The 23182-nt window shown below is 37.5% G+C and overlaps 1 protein-coding gene across 1 annotated transcript; it reads right to left on the bottom strand.

Annotated features, from left to right (window-relative positions):
• LOC109820456 (protein TIFY 10c-like) lies at positions 2264-3515 on the bottom strand. Its single transcript, XM_020386601.1, has 4 exons — positions 3349-3515; positions 2970-3206; positions 2749-2812; positions 2264-2636 (listed from the first exon to the last, which is right to left on the bottom strand). Exons 1-4 carry the CDS (start codon positions 3434-3436, stop codon positions 2531-2533), a joined length of 495 nt encoding a protein of 164 aa, XP_020242190.1. The 5' UTR covers positions 3437-3515; the 3' UTR covers positions 2264-2530.

The raw sequence follows: 23182 nt of genomic DNA, 5'->3' as shown, positions 1-23182 counted from the left end.
AGTGATCATCTATGAAAGTGATAAAATAGAGAGCACCTCTGATACTTTTATTATTCATAGAACAAACATCGGTATGAACAAGGTTAAGTATGTGAGAGCTCCTATGTATGATAGATATGTGTAGTGAAACTCTAGATTGTTTACTAGACAAACAATGTGTGCATGGTTCTATGACGTTACCTTGCACTGATAGGAGTTTCTTTCTAGCGAGGATACCGAGTCCCTTATCACTGAAATGTTTGAGCCGCTTGTGCTATAGCTTTGTATACAGATCTTCAATAGCGTGCACCTCCCCTTGATCACCTTGGCTTGTGTTCTTTATAGTTTTTTTTTTTCCTTCTTACCTCTGGCTAGCACTAGTACACCTTTGGTAAGAGTCCGTCAACCACCTCAGAATTTTTTGTTGTATGCTTCATCACCAGGTGCTCCTATAGAGATTAGGTTGAGACGAATTTCTAGAATGTGTTTGACATTTTTGAGTAGCAATCTGCACCCAAGTTTAGTCTCTTACAAAAATATCTCCTATTCCCTCAATCTTGCATTTCACTTTATTTCCCATCCTGACGTTGTCATGATGAACATATCCGTAGGATGTAAAGGTTATCATCAAGGAGTGACATGGCAAGAAGTTGTAGAATTGACAATCTATGTAGAGTCCTTGCACGTGACATCTATGAAACTTTTATAACAAATAGCCACATCACCCTCTATAATGATTGTGGTCATATCAGCATCATCCTTCTTTTCTTCACTCTTCTCTTGAGGACGATCTCTCTTGAGTTTTGCATTTCACAATAATAACATTCAATTTCCTTTCTCAGCTTTGACTTCCCTCTGGATTTGTCACATTTGTTAGAATTCCAAAATTTCTAGTCTTGCTTCTCCCCTGCTTTTCGACAGTGAGGGCCTCTAAGGAAGATGTATCACCAAACTCTTTTCTTCTAACTTCTTCACTAAACATGCAGTCATCTTCCACCATGTTGAGAGTGAGAGAACCATTTGTTGCTGAATTACTGACTAAAGTGATAAGTGTCTCCTAACTTTCTGGCTGAGAGATCATCAAGAGCAATGTTTGAACCTCATAACTAAAATCAATCTTCACGATGAATTACTGGTTCAGTAGCTCTTGGAAAATGTTTAAGTGGTCCTCAATACTTGTCCACCTTGATATTTTAAATTTACAAATCTTCTAATGACAAAGGCTTTCTTCTGCGATGTCTTGCACTCGTAGAGATCCTCCAATTTTTTCCAAATTTGATAAGCATTTGTTTCTTGTGTTATGTGGTGGAACACACTCTAACCTACCCATTGCTGGATCCTCCCAACCAACCCTCTGTTCAGAATATCTCAATCTTCATCTCATTTGTCAGCTGGCTTGACGCCTGATAGTTTAACTGATTAGATCATATCCTTGCAATAGATTATATCTTCCATGCGCGTCTTCTAAATAGAGAAATTTGTTGCAGTAAGTTTGAACATGGTGCAAGTAGTCTCCTCCATCTTAATCCTCAAAAGATCTCATGTGAGTAGCCAACCAGGTTCTGATACCATTTTGTTGGGGGGTAAAAAGATAAAGAGTGCACAATAAAATAAAATTTGAACAGTAGAAAATGTGTGGAAAACGCAAAATTGGAAAAACCACGGGTCGACCGAAATGGCCTAGTAGCTTCCACTATGAGATGGTGGGATTTCTAGTACTCAGGGAATACTCCATATTACAATGAATTTCTTCACCGAAAAGGTAGATCACGAACACTCAGATGCTTTCACTATATATATGTATATATGTGTGTGTATATGTATGTACGTACGTATGTATGTATATACATATATGTTTGTGTAACTCTCTGCAAATCTCTTTCTCAACTTGTTATTTTCATGTTCTATTCATCCTCTATTATATGCATAGAAGGAACTCTAATCATCTTCAATGTTTAACTTCCACATTCACTTCACAAAACATTAAAGGTTATCATTTAACATTTAATTACTCGTAATAGTTTAATTTCACCCACAATTAAACTATCTAAACATCAAAAGTTAACATTTAACATTTAATTACTCTTAACAGTTAAATTTCACCCTCAATTAAACTATCTAATTTGTACAGATTCCAAAATAATAAGGCGGGACCCAACATTTTGCGCAATATAATATGAGCACAAGATCACTGAGCATATATAATTCCCTCAAATCTTCGTACCGATTACAACTAAATCAAGGAAATAAAGCAATGCCAAATATCGTCAATATACAAGAGCTATTTTCATAGAATCCTCCTCAAAGTACATATATATAAAGTCAATCTTGGCATGCATCATTTTCAAATTACATAATTGGTCTTACGTGGGACACAATCATCCGTTATGCCAGTACAAAGCTAAAGGGCAACAAATCCATTACCCACCAAAATTTGGATAATTTAGTCCTCACATATGTATTTAGAAAGGGATTTGAAAATTCCCCAAATTAGCCTTTTGTTAACAAACAAAATCTCTATTCCATTGTTCTTCAAACATAGCCTATTTTTTTAGACCTCTCGTCCCAATCCAAGCCATGATCTTGCCTCTTGAGATCTTGAAGTAGACATAATTTTAGAAGAGCTTTTCATTTGGTATGGTCCCTTCGAATTAATCCTGCGTTTTTAAGTAAAAGGAAATTTATTAGAAACTACGTAAATCATGAAAAGTCAATATTTTAAAAAACAGCAATGAAATAATTAGAAATTAACTAAAAAAATTTACCCACCTATCTTTTCTTTTCTCGATGAATCTATGCAGTGAAGCCCTTCTTTGCAATGGCATTGGTATTTCTGTTATAACATAAAACAAGCACTTAGAACTTTATATAAAATTATTACAATTTCACAATTATTTTAATTAATATAAAGTTTCTACTCGCACGGTTCATTATAACCATCGAATCATTTTAATAATTAAAATTTATCAAATAAAAGAAAGAACAATTACCAGGAGTTTCAATTTTTGCAGAAGAGCTCCCTACAGTTGCCAAATTGATTAAATCTGCAGCTTTTTCCGGTCGAATGTTATCAAAAACCATCATTTTTCCTCCATAAAATAATGTCAACTGTGGGTTCGTAGCATTTCGGTCCGAAACCAAAAAAGCATCCTCTGTATAGGTTTGGTTTTCGGCCGATATGTCAATTCCGGGCAACAAATTCAAAGTCGTAGGAGGCCGATACAATCCTAAAAAGTTTCAAAAAATGTAAAATTCATTAAAACCCATTTATTTGCTTCAAGAATTACACCTAAAACAATAAAAAATAATAATAATCAGAACTTTTTTAAGGGTTGTTTGTTTGAGTTTGGGTTTTTGTTGGAGGCTTACCAGGATCCGCAAAGCTCCGAGTTTTCTTGAGGTATTGGCTCAAGCGATTGCATGTAACTGAGAAATTAGACCTCTTTGGTTCACCCATGGTATCTTAATCTCACCGGCGAAGCTCCGTAACCAATCTCTTTGCGTATGTGGTGTTCTTCTTTGCGTTTGCTTCCTCGAGCTTTGTCTTTAATAACGTTGGCGCGAGAGAGAGAAAATCTTTGAAAAAGAAAAGGTATACGAGCACGTGTTTTTTGGGGAGGAAAAGATGCACGTTGTCTTGGGAGGGGAGGCATCGGACTGAGTCTTCTAAAGGTGACAAGGCACGTGGAGACATAAAATAGGGAGCATCTTGGTGCGACCCAAGCAAGGGCCAAGGCGTATGATTCTTCTTTGTTGGTTGTGGGACCTATGAAAGACTATTCAAAACCAATAACACAAGATACTTTATTATCAAGAAAAATTGTTAAAACTCATTTGTATTTCAAAACTATGATGTTTTTCTTCCTCTAAACAATTTTTTCTTAAGGATTAATTACAATATGATATCTCGAGATATGATATAATTACATGAACTTTGGAGTTTGCATATCTACATGGGTAACCCTTGTTACAAATTGTGACCACGAGGGTAACCATGGAGCCTAAACGACAAACAAATCAAGGGGTTATCGGTGTAACTACAAGCAGTAACTTCATGGTTACCGATATAAATACTAAAATTCTAGGATCACTCATTTAGTTACAACATACCTTAAGGTACCAGATTATAATTTATCATTATTTCAATGGTAGACTAGAAGCTAAACGTAGCAATAAATGTGTGTGATTGGTTTCATAGTCAATGCACAACATGCACGCCAAAGCTTAACAAATTACCAAATAAAAAAAAGTAACAATAAATAGAGACTATAGAGACTCAAATCAAAAGTACTGTTTGGGGATTTAGGGAAAATGGTTAAAAGGAAGGACTAACTTAGTTAATCCTTCACGAGAGGTTAAAAATAATTTAATTCCATTTGATTTGATAGTCAAGATCAAGGATTAAGTTTTTTGTGTTTAGTAAATAAAAAAGGGTTAAGGAGGCTAATTGCTATAAATATCTTAAAATATTTTTTAAAGTATTTTCTTATTTCAAGAGGGAATACGTCTTAATCCTCCTCCTTAGACAGATTTGGTAACTCCTCTAAATGAGGGGTTAACTAACTTTAACCCTTGTAGGTACCGTTTGGAAAATGGTTAAGTGAGGGGTTAAGGAGACTTAGGGCATCTCCAACAGCTTCTCTAAAATTTTCTCCAAAATGGGGAAGCAAAAGTCATATTCTCCAAATTATTTTTACACCAACTCCAACAGCTTCCCTATTTTGAAGAATCTATGTTTTCCTCCAAAATTTAGAGAATGCTGTAGATTTGGGAAAGCTTTCCTATTTTTTTTTCTCCATCCCTATTTTGGAGAATGAGATGGGGAATCTGTTTGACCAAAAACCTAACTAAATTCTCCAAAAGTGGGAAATTGGAAAACTGTTGGAGATGCTCTTAACCCCTTCTTAACCAGCCAAACACAAAAAATTTATACAATGGTTAAAGTGAGTTAACCCTTCATAATTTGCCAAACATAAACAATATAGAAGGGTTAAGTTAACCCTTCTAGAGGGATTAAAATCAGTTAATCCATTAAAATAAGGGGTTTACTAATACTCCTATTTAGAAGGATTAAGAATTAACCCTTCTAATTATAAAGAAAATAGTCAAAATCATTATTATTCCCAAACACTAAAAATGATCACAAGAGCTAAAATAAAACTTCTATAATGAGTTAATAATTTAGTCCTTCAGATTATGAAGTAGGTTAACTGTGTTAATCCTTCTCCTTAATCCTTCTTCCTTAACCCTTTACTAAATGGGGCCCTAAAGAGTTTGTTAACCCTTTGACCAAATTAATACATTTGGATGGTTAAGAAGGAGCTAAACCTCCTTAATGGCCGTAAAGAGTTTGTTAACCCTTTGACCAAATTAATACATTTGGATGGTTAAGAAGGAGCTAAACCTCCTTAACCCTTCTTCAACTGGGGCCAAAGCGTTTAAGGAGATTACCTTGATTTTCTACTAGTTTCCTCTTTTTCCAATAGTCATGGTTACTCGGATTTAATGTGAAGAAAGGAGAGGAGAGATAGATTTTGTAATAGCTTGAGAAACAAGAGAATTATTGAGTATTTTTGAGAAAAGATAAAAAATAAATAATTTTAAAAGTTTTTTAACGACAAGTAGGGTTGTAATGAAAAAAAGTGTTAGGGAGTTCTAAGTGTTAGGTCTCATGTTTATGAGCCTATTGTCTAATCTAATTTTGATAATTAACAAATAATTCCTAATATCTTTTGTTGAGTGTTTGTATTTGCATGTTAAGAATTCTACACAAATATCCTCAATCAGATGTTGGTTGGAATTGAACTTAACGATAACATCCTAATGGAGGTTGGCAGAAATAGGAATGACGCCATCGCAATTCAAGTCAAGATTCATCATCGCTTCATCCGCAACCAAGACGAGCTAAATTGAAGATCAATTGCTTGGGTATAGTGTTTTAGATTTATACTTTATGTGTTATGCTTAGAGCTCAAATTCATATACACACACGTATTATTTTATATTTTGTGTTTTAGATTATAGACTAAATAATACTAGTTTATATCTTTTCTAAAGTCTATCAATCCATTAAAAAGAATTTTAGAACTTTTTAAAGAAATTTTATCAAAATTATGTTTTCAACAAAACTCGTATTTTGACAATTTTGCAAAACAGTGAGCTTTCATAAATAGAAAATGATATTTTAGAAATTTCTTTTCTAACATGTTTATTTTCACATGAAAAATTAGCTTTTCGGGTTTCATGTCATTATTGCAAAATAAATGAGTTTTCACAAATGGAAAATGTTATTTCAGAAATTTCTCTTCTAACATGTTTATGATCATATGAATAAATATTTCCCCAAATTTTATAATTTTTAGAGTTGTTTTATAATTTTAAACTAAATTTATAAAATTAGATTTTTCAGGTTTCATGTATCTGTGAATAGTATTTTCGGTTGACCGATATTGTTCATTAGTCGACTGACACTATTTATTTTTGCATGTGCATGTTTTTTGGTCAGCCGATTGAATCTACCGGTTAACTGATCAGAAGCATTTCTTCAGCCTTCAGTTTTCCAGTCTGATCGGTCGATCGGTTTGATCCGTCAGTCGACCGATAACGGTCATATTACATAGTAACGACTAGTTTTTTGGCTATTTTGTTAAAGAGACTATATATATGCCTCATAACGTATTTGTTTTAAGAAGAAAGTTTACAAAATAGCTTTGCCAGTTTATTTAAAGAGTTTTTGAGTGTGTTTTGTTTATGTAAAGAAAGTTTCACAAAGAGGAGGATTTCAATTTCGGTTTTGAGGCGTTCAACCTTAAATCTTCATAACTACACCTCTTTGTTCAATTGGAGAAGTTTTCTTAAACTCTTTTCTTCTAGCAAATTTATATTTTGATTCTCATTCATAAGCTAGAATTATTTGAGTTTAATTTTGTTTTTTATTATAGTTTCACACACAACCATTTGAGCTTAAGTATTTTCACATATAGTTTATTTCGGTTGTGGGTGTGATTCATCGAGTGAGCTAACTGTAGGCGTCAAAAAATGCTGAAAGGTATCCAAACACAGCTCAAAAAGAAGTCATCCAAAATGTCAAAAAGAACACAAGTATAGACTGTCTCGCATGCGAGACAGTCTTTACTGTCTCGCACGCGAGACAGACTTGACTGTCTCGCCGTGCGAGTTTACTATCTCGCCCACGCGAGACAGTCTTTACTGTCTCGCGGGCGAGACAGACTTTTACTGTCTCGCCCAAGCGAGACAGTCTTTACTGTCTCGCTGTGCGAGACAGAATTTACTGTCTCGCACGTGAGACAGTTCTCAAAGGCTCAGAAACTATTTTATAAACCGCCGACACGTGGTCACCAACTGTTCAAGAACGTGGGAAACATCGTGGGCGAGAATCACGTAGATAACTGCCAAAATAACGGAGTTTGAAACGTGGGAAGGCAGTTAAAATGAAAACTGTCTGACGGTTACTATTTCCGAGACAGCGTTTACTGTCTCGCGGGCTGAGACAGCAAACACTGTCTCGCCCGCCCAGACAGCAAACACTGTCTCGCGAGCACTGTTCATCCAGAGGGTTATAAATACCCCCCGAAGGCCATTTTCAAGGGGGCTGATCATTCTTGAGCACTTCAGAGCAATCCAGAGCAGGGAGAGAGCAGAGTTCTTATGCTTCTGGCAACTCCTTGAAATTGAGCTTTGACTTGATTTTAAGAAGAACGACTATCTTACTTTGATAAGATATCATTTCAAATTCTCACTTCGATAAACGAATGACGAATCATCAAACCCCTCACGATTTAATCAGAATCTGTGATTTGGTGGTCCACGAACCAAAGCGTTCCCGGCACAGGCAAAGATCCCATGCAAACAGCGATCCAAACAACGATCCTGCGTTTGTTTCTCAAGAGTTGTAATTTTCATTTTGTTGTGTAAAAGAGGTCTTATAAAAAGGCTATCTCTTTTTTGAATTTATTGTAATCGACCGAAGATATAATGAATTCCATGACAAAGTCAACTTTTGACGCAAACAAGCTGGCGACCACAGTGGGAGCCAACGGTCTCGCTGCCGAGACCGTCGTCGTCTCCCAGCCGATCAAGATTCCAGTTGAATCCATGGTCGAATACGAATTCGACCAAACCAAGTTTGAGGAATATCTCTCATCATCCTCTTCAAGATCTTCATTGTCTCGCAAGTACAAGAGGATCTCACAATTAAGGAAAACTTACATGCCAAAGAAGGCACAAAATGAAGACTCTCGCCTGATTGTTGCTGAGGATTTTACTCGCAACATCTCTGCTCACATTGGCTCTTCTCCAATTAAGGAGTCATTAAATTAAAGCCCACCGGCATTGACGAAAAGAGCTCGTCAGAGACAACGTCAGCGCCACGCTCGTCAAATAGCTAAGGCCTTGGAACAAACCGACGGAGTTCGTTATCATGCGGACTTAGAGTCGAGGAGGCATCGAGTGGTTCAGTTGTCTCAACGACCAATCATTCATGTCTCTGCTAAACTCACGACGGAGGAATGGACTATTATCAAAAGGACTCGTTCGACCCTCAAAGAACGTATACAAAAACGTCGTGCAAACTCTATTCATGCTCGTGCTCTCTTACAACAAAGACGAGAAAGGAAGAAGGAAACGGTGGCCAAAGAACCACCGAAACTCTGCCAAGTTTGGATTCCAAAGTCTGAAGTTGTGAAAAATCAGCATTCGGAGCCTGTTAAGACTCCATACCCGCAAGGGGGTGGTTTTAAACGTGTGATTCCCAACATAACCTTGGATCACTCAAAGACAGAAATAAATTGTCCTGAGAATGCCAACAAGGTTTTACACCCCCAGAAGAAGACGCATTCACCAAATGATATCGTCATACCTGGGAGGTCATGCCAATAGACGATACGATTTTTTGGCAATCATACCGATGAATCGTATTATCAAGTTGGGGTTGTGAATAATATTCGAAAGAGAGTTATTCGGGAAATGAGCTCTCATTGTCCCTGTGCGCGACTCATTAGAGCAATGCTATCAGAATGTGATTGTTTCAAACGAGAAACCATCCCACGAAGAGTCTCTGTATCGTCGAAGCCTAAGCCGAGACATTTCCGCAAAAGAAAATCAGCTGCCCAAGATGATGAATTCCCTGAAGTCACCATCAACGTGACTGATAAAAGAAAGTCGAAGCGGCATTCAAATGACTCAAATCCTGACTTTTCTCCCAGAGGAAAAGTCAATCCAAGAATTGCTCAAAGGATGTCTCGACTCCAATTAGGAGCCATCAGACGCAGAGACTACAAAAGAATGCAAGAAGGAATGTCCTCGGAGGATGAATTCTCGGACACTTATTCTGCAATCGCTTCTGATGATACAATGTCTAGCACGGGACAAACCAAAGAAGTGTTCACAATCACTTCTGATCAATTTGCTCAAATGCTTCAAGAAGCTCTAACGAAGCAACGTGAAGAAATTAGAGCTGAGATGAAGACAGAGATGGAGTTAGCTATCCAACAAATGAGAGAATTACTAACTCAACGGCCTCAACCTCCTGAGTCCAGTCAGCGAGCTGAATCCAGCCGCCACACTCAAAATGTTATGGATGACAGTGATCCAGAAGTGGATGAAGTCATTATGGCTGATACACCTCCCAATAGCAATAACTCTGGGGGTGGTTTAACGGATTCTCCCAATAACAAGATTGGGGGTGGTTCAATAGCACCTCTCACAGGGGGTGGTCTAATTCATTCTCCTCAACGTCCTTCGAATGAAGACATAGACGATAAAGGGAAAATGAAAGAGCTTGAAAACAAAATCAACGCTTTGATGACGACTCAAGAAGTTAAGAAGACGGGTATTCCATGTCCCTATCCAAGGGAATGAGATTCAATACCGTACCCGGTAAAATTCAACATGATTAACTTCACACCGTTTGAGGGGAAGAGTTCACCGATTCAGCACTTGATTTATTTCAAGTCTCATTTGGGCATGATCTCTGGAAACGAGGCTTTAATGGTCCGGTCATTCGTTGGCACCCTTCGTGGGCCCGCCTTCGATTGGTACCGACGGCTCAAGCCAGGGAGCGTCAATTGCTGGGATGACATGGAAAGTTTGTTCCTCAGTAATTTCTTCGATGATGACACCGAAGTGTCAGTCGGAACCCTTTTAGATGAGAAGCAAAAAGACGGAGAGTCAGTCGACGATTTTGTCAAGCGCTTCCATGGCAAAGCAATGAATTACAGAGATCCTATTACAGAGGAGTTCATCCTGCAAACATGCCACAATAACCTCTCCATCGATGTCCTGGGAGCTCTGGGGGTCGTACCATCCACCACTTGGAAAGAGTTAAAACTACGTGGTGAATAAGCTGAACACTTTCTTAAAAGAAAGAAAGTTGAGAGAGGTCAACCAACGACATCCACAATTCCTGTGAACACGACTCTCGATCCGAGGTTCCAAAAGGAGTATTCTTTCGAAGATGACGAAGCTCCAGCCATATTGGAATACCTCCTTGCCAATGATAAAATCGAGCTACCGCCTATTAAAGATCAGGATGGTGCTAAGATGATTACAGATCCAAACTACTGTACATACCACAGAAGGGTTCGTCATCCCACCAATATTTGCTTTGGACTCAAAAACAAGATCCAAGCCCTAATTGACTCCGGCGTCATAATGGCGAAACAAGCCGAGTAAAGACGACTCATACTCCATTGGGTACACGAGTATAAACTATTTTCCCTGACTCCGATGAGTATACGAGTATAAACTGCTTCTCCATCTCACTCCAAAGAGTATATGAGTATAAACTGCTTCTCAGTCATCCAACTAAGTACAATGTTAAACCCGGTTTCGCAAAGGAAGCTGGGGGTGGATGATTTATGTAACGGGGAGTTCCTGGAGAATCTTATATTCTTAAGGATAACCCGAACATGCGACTGAGGATAACGTACTCCTTGTTACACCCAGTTTTGCAAAGAAAGCTGGGGGTGGATAATTCATGTAACGGGAAGTTCCCGGAAGAATACTATATGTAAGTTTCTTAGGGATAACCCAATCATTACAAACAAAGTGATAAACACTACATCCCCATGGTGATTTACGAATACTCTTTTTCTGAGGTGAGATTCGATCACTTCGTTGGATCAATCTTCCCTCACAAAATTCTCTCATGGTCAAACCTTTAAACGGTTAGGTCCAAAGCCAAAATCCCCTCTCGATTCCTTCAATGAACGAGAGGTCCACAAATTGAACGATCAAACCTTTAAACAGTTAGGATCGTCTCAAAACTCCCACTTGGTCAAAACCTTACTACAGTTAGGACCACAATCAAAATCCCCTCTCGATTCCTTCCATGAACGAGAGGTCCACTTTTAGTTGAATAATCAAACCTTGCGACATTTAAGATTATTCAAACCAATCCAGATTCTCTAAGTGGAGATCCCACTTCGAGTTTCCTTTACACTAGGAGATAGAATATAAAATTCTTCCTCTCCGATTTCGGGTTCATCTCTACCAACAAACAAGAGACCAGGAGATAGAATATAAAATTCTTCCTCTCCATCATCGGGTTCATCTCTACCAACAAACAAGAGACCAGGAGATAGAATATAAAATTCTTCCTCTCCATCATCGGGTTCATCTCTACCAACAAACAAGAGACCAGGAGATAGAATATAAAATTCTTCCTCTCCATCATCGGGTTCATCTCTACCAACAAACAAGAGACCAGGAGATAGAATATAAAATTCTTCCTCTCCATCATCGGGTTCATCTCTACCAACAAACAAGAGACCAGGAGACAGAATATAAAATTCTTCCTCTCCATTATCGGGTTCATCTCTATTCTTAAGAATAACCTGGCTACCTCCCAACGGGTATACGAGGTTAAACTATTTCCCAAGAACTCCAAGAAAAATACATGAGTATAAACTGTGTTCCTATGAAGACTGATACAGTGGTTAACAATGCGGTATCAATTTGATGACAAAAGCTGAATTCACAAGTACAAATTCCAGCTTCAATTCAAGATCTCGACGACGGTCAATCGATGAACGCCATGCCGAAAGAACCTTAGCTATTCTACAAAGCACTGAATAGACTGAGAGACAAAGAGATCAAGTGTTGAAGCCATCTACAGGTTCTTCTATACGATCTACTCAACCAAGCATGGAAAGGATCATAAGTAAGACCTATCTTATCCAAAGCATCCCAGAACTCCTCTATAAAAGATTGAGTCTGGAATACTTTGGAGGGGGTATCGAATTTACTGTCTCGCACGTGAGACAGCTTTCAGATGGTCAAAACTACCTTTGCAACTGTCCTACACGTGGCCACTAACTGTTCAAGAACGTGGGAAACGTCGTGGGCGAGAATCACGTGGATAACTGCCAAAATAACGGAGTTTGAAACGTGGGAAGGCAGTTAAAACGAAAACTTCCTGCGGTTACTGTTTCTGAGACAGTATTTACTGTCTCGTGGGTCGAGACAGCAAACACTGTCTCGCCCAGCGAGACAGCAAACACTGTCTCGCCCCAGCGAGACAGCAACACTGTCTCGCTGTTCCTAGGGGCTATAAATACCCCCCGAAGGCCATTTTGAAGGGGGCTGATCATGCTTGAGCACTTCAGAGCAATCCAGAGCAGGGAGAGAGCAGAGTTCTTATGCTTCTGGCAACTCCTTGAAATTGAGCTTTGACTTGATTTTAAGAAGAACGACTATCTTACTTTGATAAGATATCATTTCAAATTCTCACTTCGATAAACGAATGATGAATCATCACACCCCTCACGATTCAATCAGAATCTATGATTTGGTGGTCCACGAACCAAAGCGTTCCCGGCACAGGCAAAGATTCCACGCAAGCAGCGATCCAAACAACGATCCTGCGTTTGTTTCTCAAGAGTTGTAATTTTCATTTTGTTGTGTAAAAGAGGTCTTATAAAAAGGCTATCTCTTTTTTGAATTTATTGTAATCGACCGAAGATATAATGAATTCCATGACAAAGTCAACTTTTGACGCAAACACTAACATTTCGTTCTCATCCTTGTTAGAGAACAAATTTTTTGTTTGCACTTAATTATTGAGAACACGTTGTAATACACAAGGACACTTAGAGGAGTGGTTGGAGAAGAACAAGGTCATTTCCAGGAGGAGTGGCTTGGTTATAAAAGCCTGGAGAGAGGTAGTAATTCCAAGCACTTGAGGAAGGTGACACAGGTCGGCCAACACTTAGAGAAGTGTATTATATGATTGTCAACGTATGAATTGTAAAAGTTTTCAGTGAGCTTTTGGAAATCGAATTGTGTAATTATTTGAGATAGTGGAGAATCTCCTCGAGGTGAGGAGCGAAGACATAGGTCGAGGGTTGACCGAACTCCGTGATTATTTCCTTTTGTTTGCGTTTGGCTTTGGCGTATTTTTATTATCTCGTTATTTATATCACCTATTGCTCGTTGTATATCCTTGTATATATCATTGTATACCACATTGCTAGGATATATTACATAATAAGTTTTAGTTTGGCATTAATATCAGATTAGATTAGCAATTACCCTATTCACCCCCCCCCCTCTAGGATACTTTCAATTGGTATCAGAACTTGGTACTCTTTATTTATGGTTTAATCGCCTAGAGTCAAAGATCCAAGCTTTTATATCTTGTTAATCTAGTTTTGTGATTATTTTTGCTTGCATAATTATTATGGACATGCCCGGTGCACCTAGTTTAGGTTATGCTATTAATATTGCTCTAAAATTTAATGATTTCCCTTATGCTCAATGGTGTGTTAGATTTAAACTCTTTGTTAGATCTAAACATTTTGATTTATGGAAAATAATTGATTATGCTTATATTGTATCCATTTTGAAGAAATCCAAGTAGAGTAATAATGATAAAAGAATGTTTACAATGAACAAGTTTTTGTTAGAATTTTTGCTTATAGCTTTCGATTCATCCATTTCTAACAAGCTTGCCTCTTTTGATAGTGCTTATAAATTATAGAATTTTATAGAAGTACATCAAGGAAACTTGGAGGAGATCCGACGTGTTTTGGCGGATTCCCCTTTAAGTGGTATTGGAGATTCGTCGTGCACACGACCACTAGGTGATAGCCCTAGTGAGGTATGGGAGTCCAATTCTGAAAATGAATTATCTATAGATGAACTTGCTTGTGCTTATAAAATATTAATGCATGCCTATAACACATTATATCATTATTTTGTAAATTTGCAAAGCAATCATGTAAGCTTAAATTCCAATCATGAATTGCTAGCTTCTAAATTTGATAACGTTGTTAAAGAAAATATGATCCTTAAAAATGATAATGAAAAATTAAAATTGGATCATGATGCTTTGACATTAAAATTGCTAGCATATCTTATGAAAAGAATGATGTCATGATAGAAGTAGAAGCAATTAGATATGAATTTATATTATTTAAGAATAATCATGTTTGCTCTACTTTCATGATCAATGATGTTATGCCTAATGATGAGTTGAATGATATTAAACACTGCATTTCTTTCTTAGACTCAACTCTAACTACATGCATTGACAATAATAAGAAACTTATGAATATGTGTTCTAAGTCTTGTACTAATGCGTCCAAATCACCCGTACACTACGCACATATGTATAGAAAATTTACAAATGCACTACTTGCGGTCATAAAGGCCATTTTACAAAATTTTGCTATGATGCACAAAAACCTAAAATTACCAATATCATTGACCCTTGTGCATCTCATAAATTTTCTTCACCACACACACACATACATGCAACTATAGTTTATCATAAGCATGTTAATGTGTTCAAATGCATGGTTTGAGGTAGATTTGGACATTTAACAAAATTTTGTTTTGATTTGTAAAAAGTTTCAAATTTATAAAATGTTCCAAACAGATCACAATTGTTTAAAATATTTCACGTGCACAATCGAATGGTCAACATAAATAAATACATCCATTTCATTGTACTTATTATAATAGAATGGGTCATCTGCATAATTATTGCTATGACCGGATACATGCACAAAATACGCCCAAATAGGATCATTACCATAGGGCATCAGACTTTATTGATAGGGGTCATGTCCCTAAACTCTTCGGTACAAAGAGTGTTTGGATACCAAAACAAGTTTGATTTTTAAAGAACAAAACTTTTAGCGTTTTTGGTTTTTCATGTTCTTTAAAAGATGATTTTTGTTTGGACTTTGTTTGTAAACAAATTTATGATTTTTTTAAAAGAGAATATTTTTCATCTTATTTAGAAAAGAATTTGGTAGATATATACTTTTTTGAACATAAAATAAATGATATTTTAAACTTTTTAAAATATTGGTTTAAGTTTAAAATGCACAAGGCTTTGGGCCACCATCAGTCGACTGATCTTCTAAATCGGTCAACCGATGACTGGCAATCAGTCGACCAATTTGAAAAATCAGTTGACTATCTAGTGAAGTAGTTTCATCTTACTGAGTCTTTTGTTATTGGGTTATTTGTATCAATTTCTTATCTTCAAACCCATGTTTTTGGAAATTTATCTTTGTTATTTACTACATATAATGAATTTTGTGGTTTGATTTAGATCAGAGGTTTATGTTTGTAAAACCTCGTAAATTTGAATATTTTATGATAAATATGTTATATAGTAAAAAATAACATATCTTGATGTTTGAGTATGATAAGAATTGATTTGAGATCAATTCAATGTATATTTGTGAAAATATGACTGCAAATGCACAAAACATGCACAAAGGCCAAAAGAGTAAAAATCTGGGAATAATGACCAGTTGAGAGTTTCTATGTTTTAGACATCGATGTAGTTAGAATCTGGAAAAGTCTAAAATACTAAAGTTGTTGGTCTCTTCAATTGCTTTCTAATAAATCTTAGATCACCTCATTCTAAGATCAGATGAGAAAGTTATATCCTTTTTACCAAACCCCAGTCTGAGCACGGCCCAGAAATCTGCGCAGTCGACTGTGACTGTGGCGGTCGACCGCTGGGCAAATCTGTTTCTGCCAGGTTTGTTTCAGGTTGAGTTTTATTTAAACCGAACTCAGTTATTACCCTATGTATATATACTCGTTTTAAAGCTCTTCTAACCCTATTTCACGTGAGTTTAACACCAACAACCTTCCTCCTCAAACCCTAACCCTAATTGTGAGTTTTGGGAGAGATCTCAGGGTGTTTGTCGAAAGAAAGGTGAGGAATTGTGATGTTTGGCATCGAGAGATCATTTGTTGTTTGTTTCAAAGGCTTGTTCACGTGCAAAGGTAAAATCACTTGCATCCAAACCCATCCCCATAGTTAAATAACTAGCTTAGAAGTTAAATTTGTGTTTACATGCTTAGATCTTAGTCTAATGTGAAAAAATTAGATTTTTATTATTAGATCTTAAACAAATGATAGATCTACATGTTTTTCTTGCTGTTTATAATAGAGATATGATCATGATCATTAGGGTTCTCCAAAATTTCATTTTTAACTTGTTAATCAAGTTCTAATCATGTTTAAACCCTAATTTGACATTTAATTAAGTTTTTATGTGGATTAAAGATGAGAAAACCCTAGGTTTGTGATACCTAAGTGTTAAAAAAATATGATTTAATGAATGTATATCTTTCTAAGATGTTTGGTAATCATGTTTATGTTTAATAGGTTAAAAGTTCATGATTTAAATTGAAGAATTTGATTAATTAGGTTAAAAAAACCCTAATTAGATTTACACAAAAGTTTGATTTATATTCGAGATAATTTCAGCAAGTGATTATCAAAGTTTAAGTGTTGTTGTATGTTTTATATATTTTTTAGTATATTTTAAACATGTTTGAATCACAAAGTCAACATGAATACAATACTGTGCAGAAACTTGCACGTTTCTGGGATTTCTGTGTTCGGTCGACCGCGCCTTAGCGGCGGTCGACCGCATGTCTGGAAGAAGCCTGGGCTGAAAACCTGTCGTGGTCGACCGACGCATAATTACGGTCGACGGCCAACTTCTTTTATGGCCTATGCATGTTTGTTTTGCTTTGTTTGGTTTTCGAGAGAGTTTCTCGATCTTGTACTGATATATTATGATGCTTAAGAGTTGTTTAACACCTGAGATGAAGGTGAACACCAGTTATGGACACGCACTGATATATTATGATGCTTAAGAGTTGTTTAACACCTGAGATGAAGGTGAACACCAGTTATGGACACGCACACTAAGATATGTGCACGTACACTTAGATTATATTATGTTAACATATTTTTTTCTCATGTTGAGCTGATGAATACATATGGGAAAGTATAGTCATTTTTCATGTATCTGGAAATAGAGAGATAAAAACCTATTTCCGTAGGACGATTGAGTAATAGTATTATAATAGTATCATTATTCATGTATCCGGAATAGGGAGATAAAAACCTATTTCCGCAGGACGATTGAGTAATAATATTACAATAGTATCGTTATTCATGTATCCGGAATAGGAAGATAAAACCTATTTCCGCAGGTCGATTGAGTAAGAGTATTATAAAAGTATCGTCATTTCATATATCCGGAATAGGGAGATAAAACCTATTTCCGTAGGACGATTGAGTAAGAGTATTACAAAAGTATCGTCATTTCATGTATCCGGAATAGGGAGATAAAACCTATTGCCGCAGAGCGATTAAGTAAGAATATTACAAGAGTATCGCTATTGCACAAGGAAATGTACACATCTATGTATTATCAGTTGTAGTTACTCCCATGTTAGATTACCCATGAGTAGGGTACATTCTTTGATTTGTGGCATACAGGATATGGCTTATGGTGATTTTTGAGTTGGATGATATTCTCTTATTATTGCGCCAACTACTTGAGAAGTAGTTTGAGATTTTGACATTGGTTCTATATGGTTGAGGCTTGGAGTATTTCTTTTGAGTGTTGTTTTTATTCACAGAGTTGGAATTGGTATTTAGGGATCTACAATTTGAGACATATGGTATATATATGTGGGTTTCCTTGTTTGGAATATTTCGCTCGACGTACTACGTCTCGTCTTATAGGTATCTAAATATTAACTCTATTAGATACGGGAAAAATGGTATAGGTAGACTATGCTTAATAGATAGAGCCTCCACTTTATCTAGCAGCCATTCTCCTAGGGACGGATGGAGGTGATCTTGCTGTAGTACTCTGACGCTCTTGTTATTGTTCTTTTTGTTTAATTGTCTCTTTCAGGCTGATCAGAGTTTCGGAGAGCTGTAGGATAACGGAGTTCTAGCATAGTCGTCGCCGCACAGTCTTAGTAGCTGAAGCTCCACTGTATAGTTATGTTCATTGTTCAGACTTTAGAGTTGTATTCATTTTGTAGAGGCTGAGTGCCTTAGTAAGATTTCATTTGACTCATTGTGTTGAGATATATTTTAGATTCAGAGATATTTTCATTTTATTTTAGTTGGGCTCATTTGTTGATATACTTCTTTTGTGCATATCTGATTTTATACTACTTCTATTATTTGCCAATTTTGTACCTTTACCTATTTGTTGTTTCTACTAGAGAGATAGTGACTATGATGGTGAAACATGTCGTAGCATAGTGTTTGGTGCTTGGTAGGTTCGACAATCCGGGTTTTACCTTGAACTGCAGCCTTGTTTGAACCCTGGGGCATCACAGTTGGTATCATAGCTCTAGTTCCAATATCCTTAGGATTATTCTTGTGTCAAATTGTGGAGCTAGGATAGAGTATTTTAGGATTCATGTATAGAGTCCGCTAAAATTTCCTAGAATGACTGAGGACGATATGTGCGTATATCTCAAAAATTCGGAATTTTTTTATGACAATTATGTTATGTTGATTTAAAGTATTTGCGTGAATACTATATATTATGAATACATATTATGATACGTTATGTATATATATTTGTGATCTCAATTACTATGTTCATTAAGCTCTCCTCTTGATATTATAAATGTTGGGACGAGGATGCGGTCGAGATAAAACTCGTACCTGGAGAGCTAGGCAAGCAAAACCCGAGCCACAGCAGGCTCTATAGTATTTGATCTACATTATGGCACCGTTTGCAGTAAGATTTTATAACACTCGAGGAGCGAGAGGCGCATCCGTTTTCGCCAGTAGTATCATTTCTGGAGTTGCACCACCAATTGTACCAGTTATATCTATTGAAGAGGCAATACTTATGATTTCATCATCACCATAACCAGCTATTGATAGAGCCGCAGAGCAGGAGCCTTGGCTCTGTAAGAATAAAAAAGATATCAGACTCTGAGAACGCCATAGTGATGGGCACACTGGATTCATGTGCAGCTTATAAATAAAAAGGAATATGTGAAAATTTCTTAATGTAGACTCAGTACCAAACCAGAGGTTAAAAATATTCAGCATAGAGGACATCACCGGGGAATAGCAGCAAAGGATAGCTACGATTTCATATTTTTGCCGGGACAATGAATATCACTTATTTGGAAAACTTTTGTTTCCTTCTTCGACAAGCAGTTAGAGCTAGTTCGATTAAAGCAGTGAGATATGCCTATAGTTAATTATGAAATCAAGACGAGCATGATAGAAATGACAAGGGCAAGAGACCTATTATGAGATCTAGAGGACACAGCAACGGGGTAAGGATTTTTACCATCAGCAACAAAGACGTTATAAGAAGAGAGCACAACATGATTCGATAGCGACGCATTAGCACAGGATTCGGGATACATGATACAATTGTAACAAGATCAAACATAGAATGAAGGATTGTCGCAGTACACCAGCAGGAGACCAGCATGACAGAGGTCAGGGTCAATAGTCTTAGGACCGCGGTTACGGCCATCATCGGAGGATAGATGTATTACCGGTTATTCCGAAGATTTAGGGGACTATAGGCCAGAATTACGCTATTCAGAGTATTCATCAGTGTCAGATGGACCCATGTGTTTCACCACCAGCAGCGCAGCAGGCGCCGGCCACCAGCAGAGTTTATGTAGTCATACTGCGTGAGCATAGTGCGAGCGAAGTTTTTATAGTAGATTCTTATCCAGATCGAATCTTGTTTGATTCAGGAACTTCGTATTCTTTCATATTTCATGCCTTCATGTATAGGCTTCAGTTAGTTACACATCCCTTAGATGTTCTGTTATCAGCTTCTACTCCTTTAGAGGAGGTACCCCTATTAGAGAGTATATGTAGGAGATGTGTCATCAGTATAGATGAGTTTGAGTTCATCTTTGACCTGGTCGTTTTTGTGGATGTCGAATTTTGACGTCATTCTTGGTATGAAATGGTTATCATCCAACAATATCAGTATCGACTATTTTGCTAAAATAGTACTCTTGTGAGCATTCGTTAGGATTATATAGATAGTAACAACCTCATAGGGTAACCAGAATGCGGAGTCATTTCTAGCATATGTCGAGGAGGTAATGATACGGGATCGGGGTACAGTTTTGAGCAAGACCGGAGTCGTCTCAGAGTATCAGGATGTCGTTCAAGACATACCTATGTTTTCTCCAGTGAGAGAGGTTGTTTCCCTGCATCGAGTTGCAGCAGGCACCGTACCGATATTCCGAGCATCCTATCATATCATATGGTACCCCTTGAGATGAGGGAGCTACAGACTTAGTTAGATGAGATGTTATATCAGAGTTTCATTATCTAGATGTAACGCCCCGCCCCGGAATCCCGGAGTCGGTACATTATTAGATCTGATGGACTGACCTCACAAACCACCACCTGTCTTTTCAGCACGTTTTGTCCTCACTCACGCGCTCCCTGGAAAACTTCCCAGGGGGTCACCCATCCTAGAATTTCTCCAGGCCAAGCACACATAACTTTGGAGTTTCTAAGAGTTGGGTTCCCGAAAAAAAGATGCATCTTGGTGGTATGAGTATTCCAATCAAATCTATTAATACTAATCACATCACCCTCTCAAGGGTTAGGGTATTACATCCTCCCCCACTTAAACTCACAACGTCCTCGTTGTGCCAAATCATATCATCCAAGACCGTACCATCCGTGTGAGACTCTAGAGGTGGCTCCTACGGCCTCAAGAGGTGGCTCCCTCCCTCTCGACGTAGTACTTTATGCCGCATAGCACTTAGCTCTCACAATTCCGGTTGGCTTGGCTATGATACCATTTGTGACGCCCCTGGGTTCACACAAGGCTACAGTCCAAGGTGAAACCAAGAATGTCAAACCTGCTATGCACCACACCGTACAATAACATGTTTCACCATCACAATTAACATCTATCTAGTAGAATCAACAACTGGTGTAGGCACAAAACAGGTAAGAGATAATATAAGGAATACTGATGAAATGATAATAGTCGCATAAACATCTCATCATCCAACAATACAGAAATACATAGTCAAGATCTGAGTAGATAAACTGAAATACTCAACAAGTCTCAAATACAAATATCTGACGATAAGTAGATAAGGCTCATAGCCTTTACAATTTCTAGAATAATACCCTCAAATGTCTAACCTCAGTACAGTGGAGCCCAAAGAAAAAAAAAACATAACTAGAAAGTAAAGCTGAACACTAATGTGGTCCGCTATCAACCTGCGGCTCTCCGTGCTCCTGGCTCGTGACCTGAAAGGGGGAGGGACAACGAGCGTCAAAGCGCTAGCGAGTAACATCACAACCAACCACAAGGGAAAAGGGCTCGTCGTACAAGAAAATACAGATAATATATATATAATAGATCTAAAATCATTAATCCTACTAAAGAGGGTTTTAGTATTTAGAAATTTACAACACGAGCATAGGTACGTCGAGCGAAATAATCCAAACAAGGAAACCCTCATGTATATACCTTGTATCTCAAATTATAAATCTCTAAACACCAAACCCGAGGTTCTAGTACAGAGACAATAAATCAAGAAATACAGCTAATCTCAGAACAAATTACAGTGCCATACTATAGCTAACATGAATGTCATATTATTACTTGCATAAGTGTCATGTCAACATCATGTCGTGAACTTCTGTGAATAAGTCATATGCAGGGTTAAGAACTATGTCCAAATCAGGAACTATTTATGTCGTAATTTTCCAAACTCATAGATTAAGTGGCAAATGTCCAACACGAGGTCTGGAATGAATTTATAGTCCAACACGAGGACTTCTATGGATTATAGTCCAACACGAGGACTTCTATGGATTATAGTCCAACACGAGGACTGTGAACTGGTGAAAATATCACTGGGAAACATAGTGAGATCTACCTATATCAATTCACAGTCAAATCAGTGAATATATCCATAATTGGTACCCTCAGGTCATCTATCGTGCCTGTGTACATAGTAAGACTAAATACAATGTCAGATAGTCCAGTCAAACTCTCAAACATGAGTGAAATATTCAAAATACACAAAACAGGACATGTACAAACAGATAACACGTCGGTCGACCGCACCGGTCGACCGCACTCTGATATGCAACTGGCGGTCGACCGGAAGAACGTCGCGGTCGACCGAAATAATTTGACGGTCAACCGAAATAACGTCACGGTCGACCGAAATAACGTCACGGTCGACCGAAATAACGTCGCAGTCGACCGAAGCCTCAAAACGAGCTCAGCGGTCGACCGCGTCGGTCGACCGCCGAGCGGACAGAAACCCAAATCTGGGTTTCTGTCAGCTCGAAACCTGAAACAAAAATTTGTTATTCTACGCTAACAAGGGTTTTAATGATTCAAAGAAAAATGCTGAAGATAAACAACGAATCCAAAGTCTGAAAACTACATTTTCATTGTTTTAAATCCACAAGAAACAAACCAAAAACGTTCTTAATGACTGTAAAAATGATATAACTCTTGTTTAGGAAATTTTCAGATCTAGATCTTTTTAACAGAATAAGTTGGTGAGTTTTTAAAACAGATAAAGTCCCAAATCCATATTCTATGCCATAATACTCTATTAGCTATTCAAAAATACAAATTTGGCTCCATAAAAACCAATAAAAACTCAGTTCTTGCCATGAAAACGAAAGGGGTGGGGGTTGGGAGAGAAATTACTCGCCTTTGGGTGTTGACGAAAGCCCTAAATCTGCAGGAGGTTGATCCTCTTCGCTGAAATCCCATAGACCTGCTGACAATCCTGTAAACTGCTCCCAGATCACCAAAAGAGAGGATTAGGGTTTCAGGGAAGAGAAAGGGGGCTAGGGTTTTGATTTCAGAACCCAAAGAGGCTCTCTCGCGAACAGAAGCATATATAC

Source organism: Asparagus officinalis, chromosome 8 (genome assembly GCF_001876935.1).
Source record: "Asparagus officinalis chromosome 8, Aspof.V1, whole genome shotgun sequence".
NCBI lineage: Eukaryota > Viridiplantae > Streptophyta > Magnoliopsida > Asparagales > Asparagaceae > Asparagus > Asparagus officinalis.
This window is presented reverse-complemented; position numbering and strand designations above follow the sequence as displayed.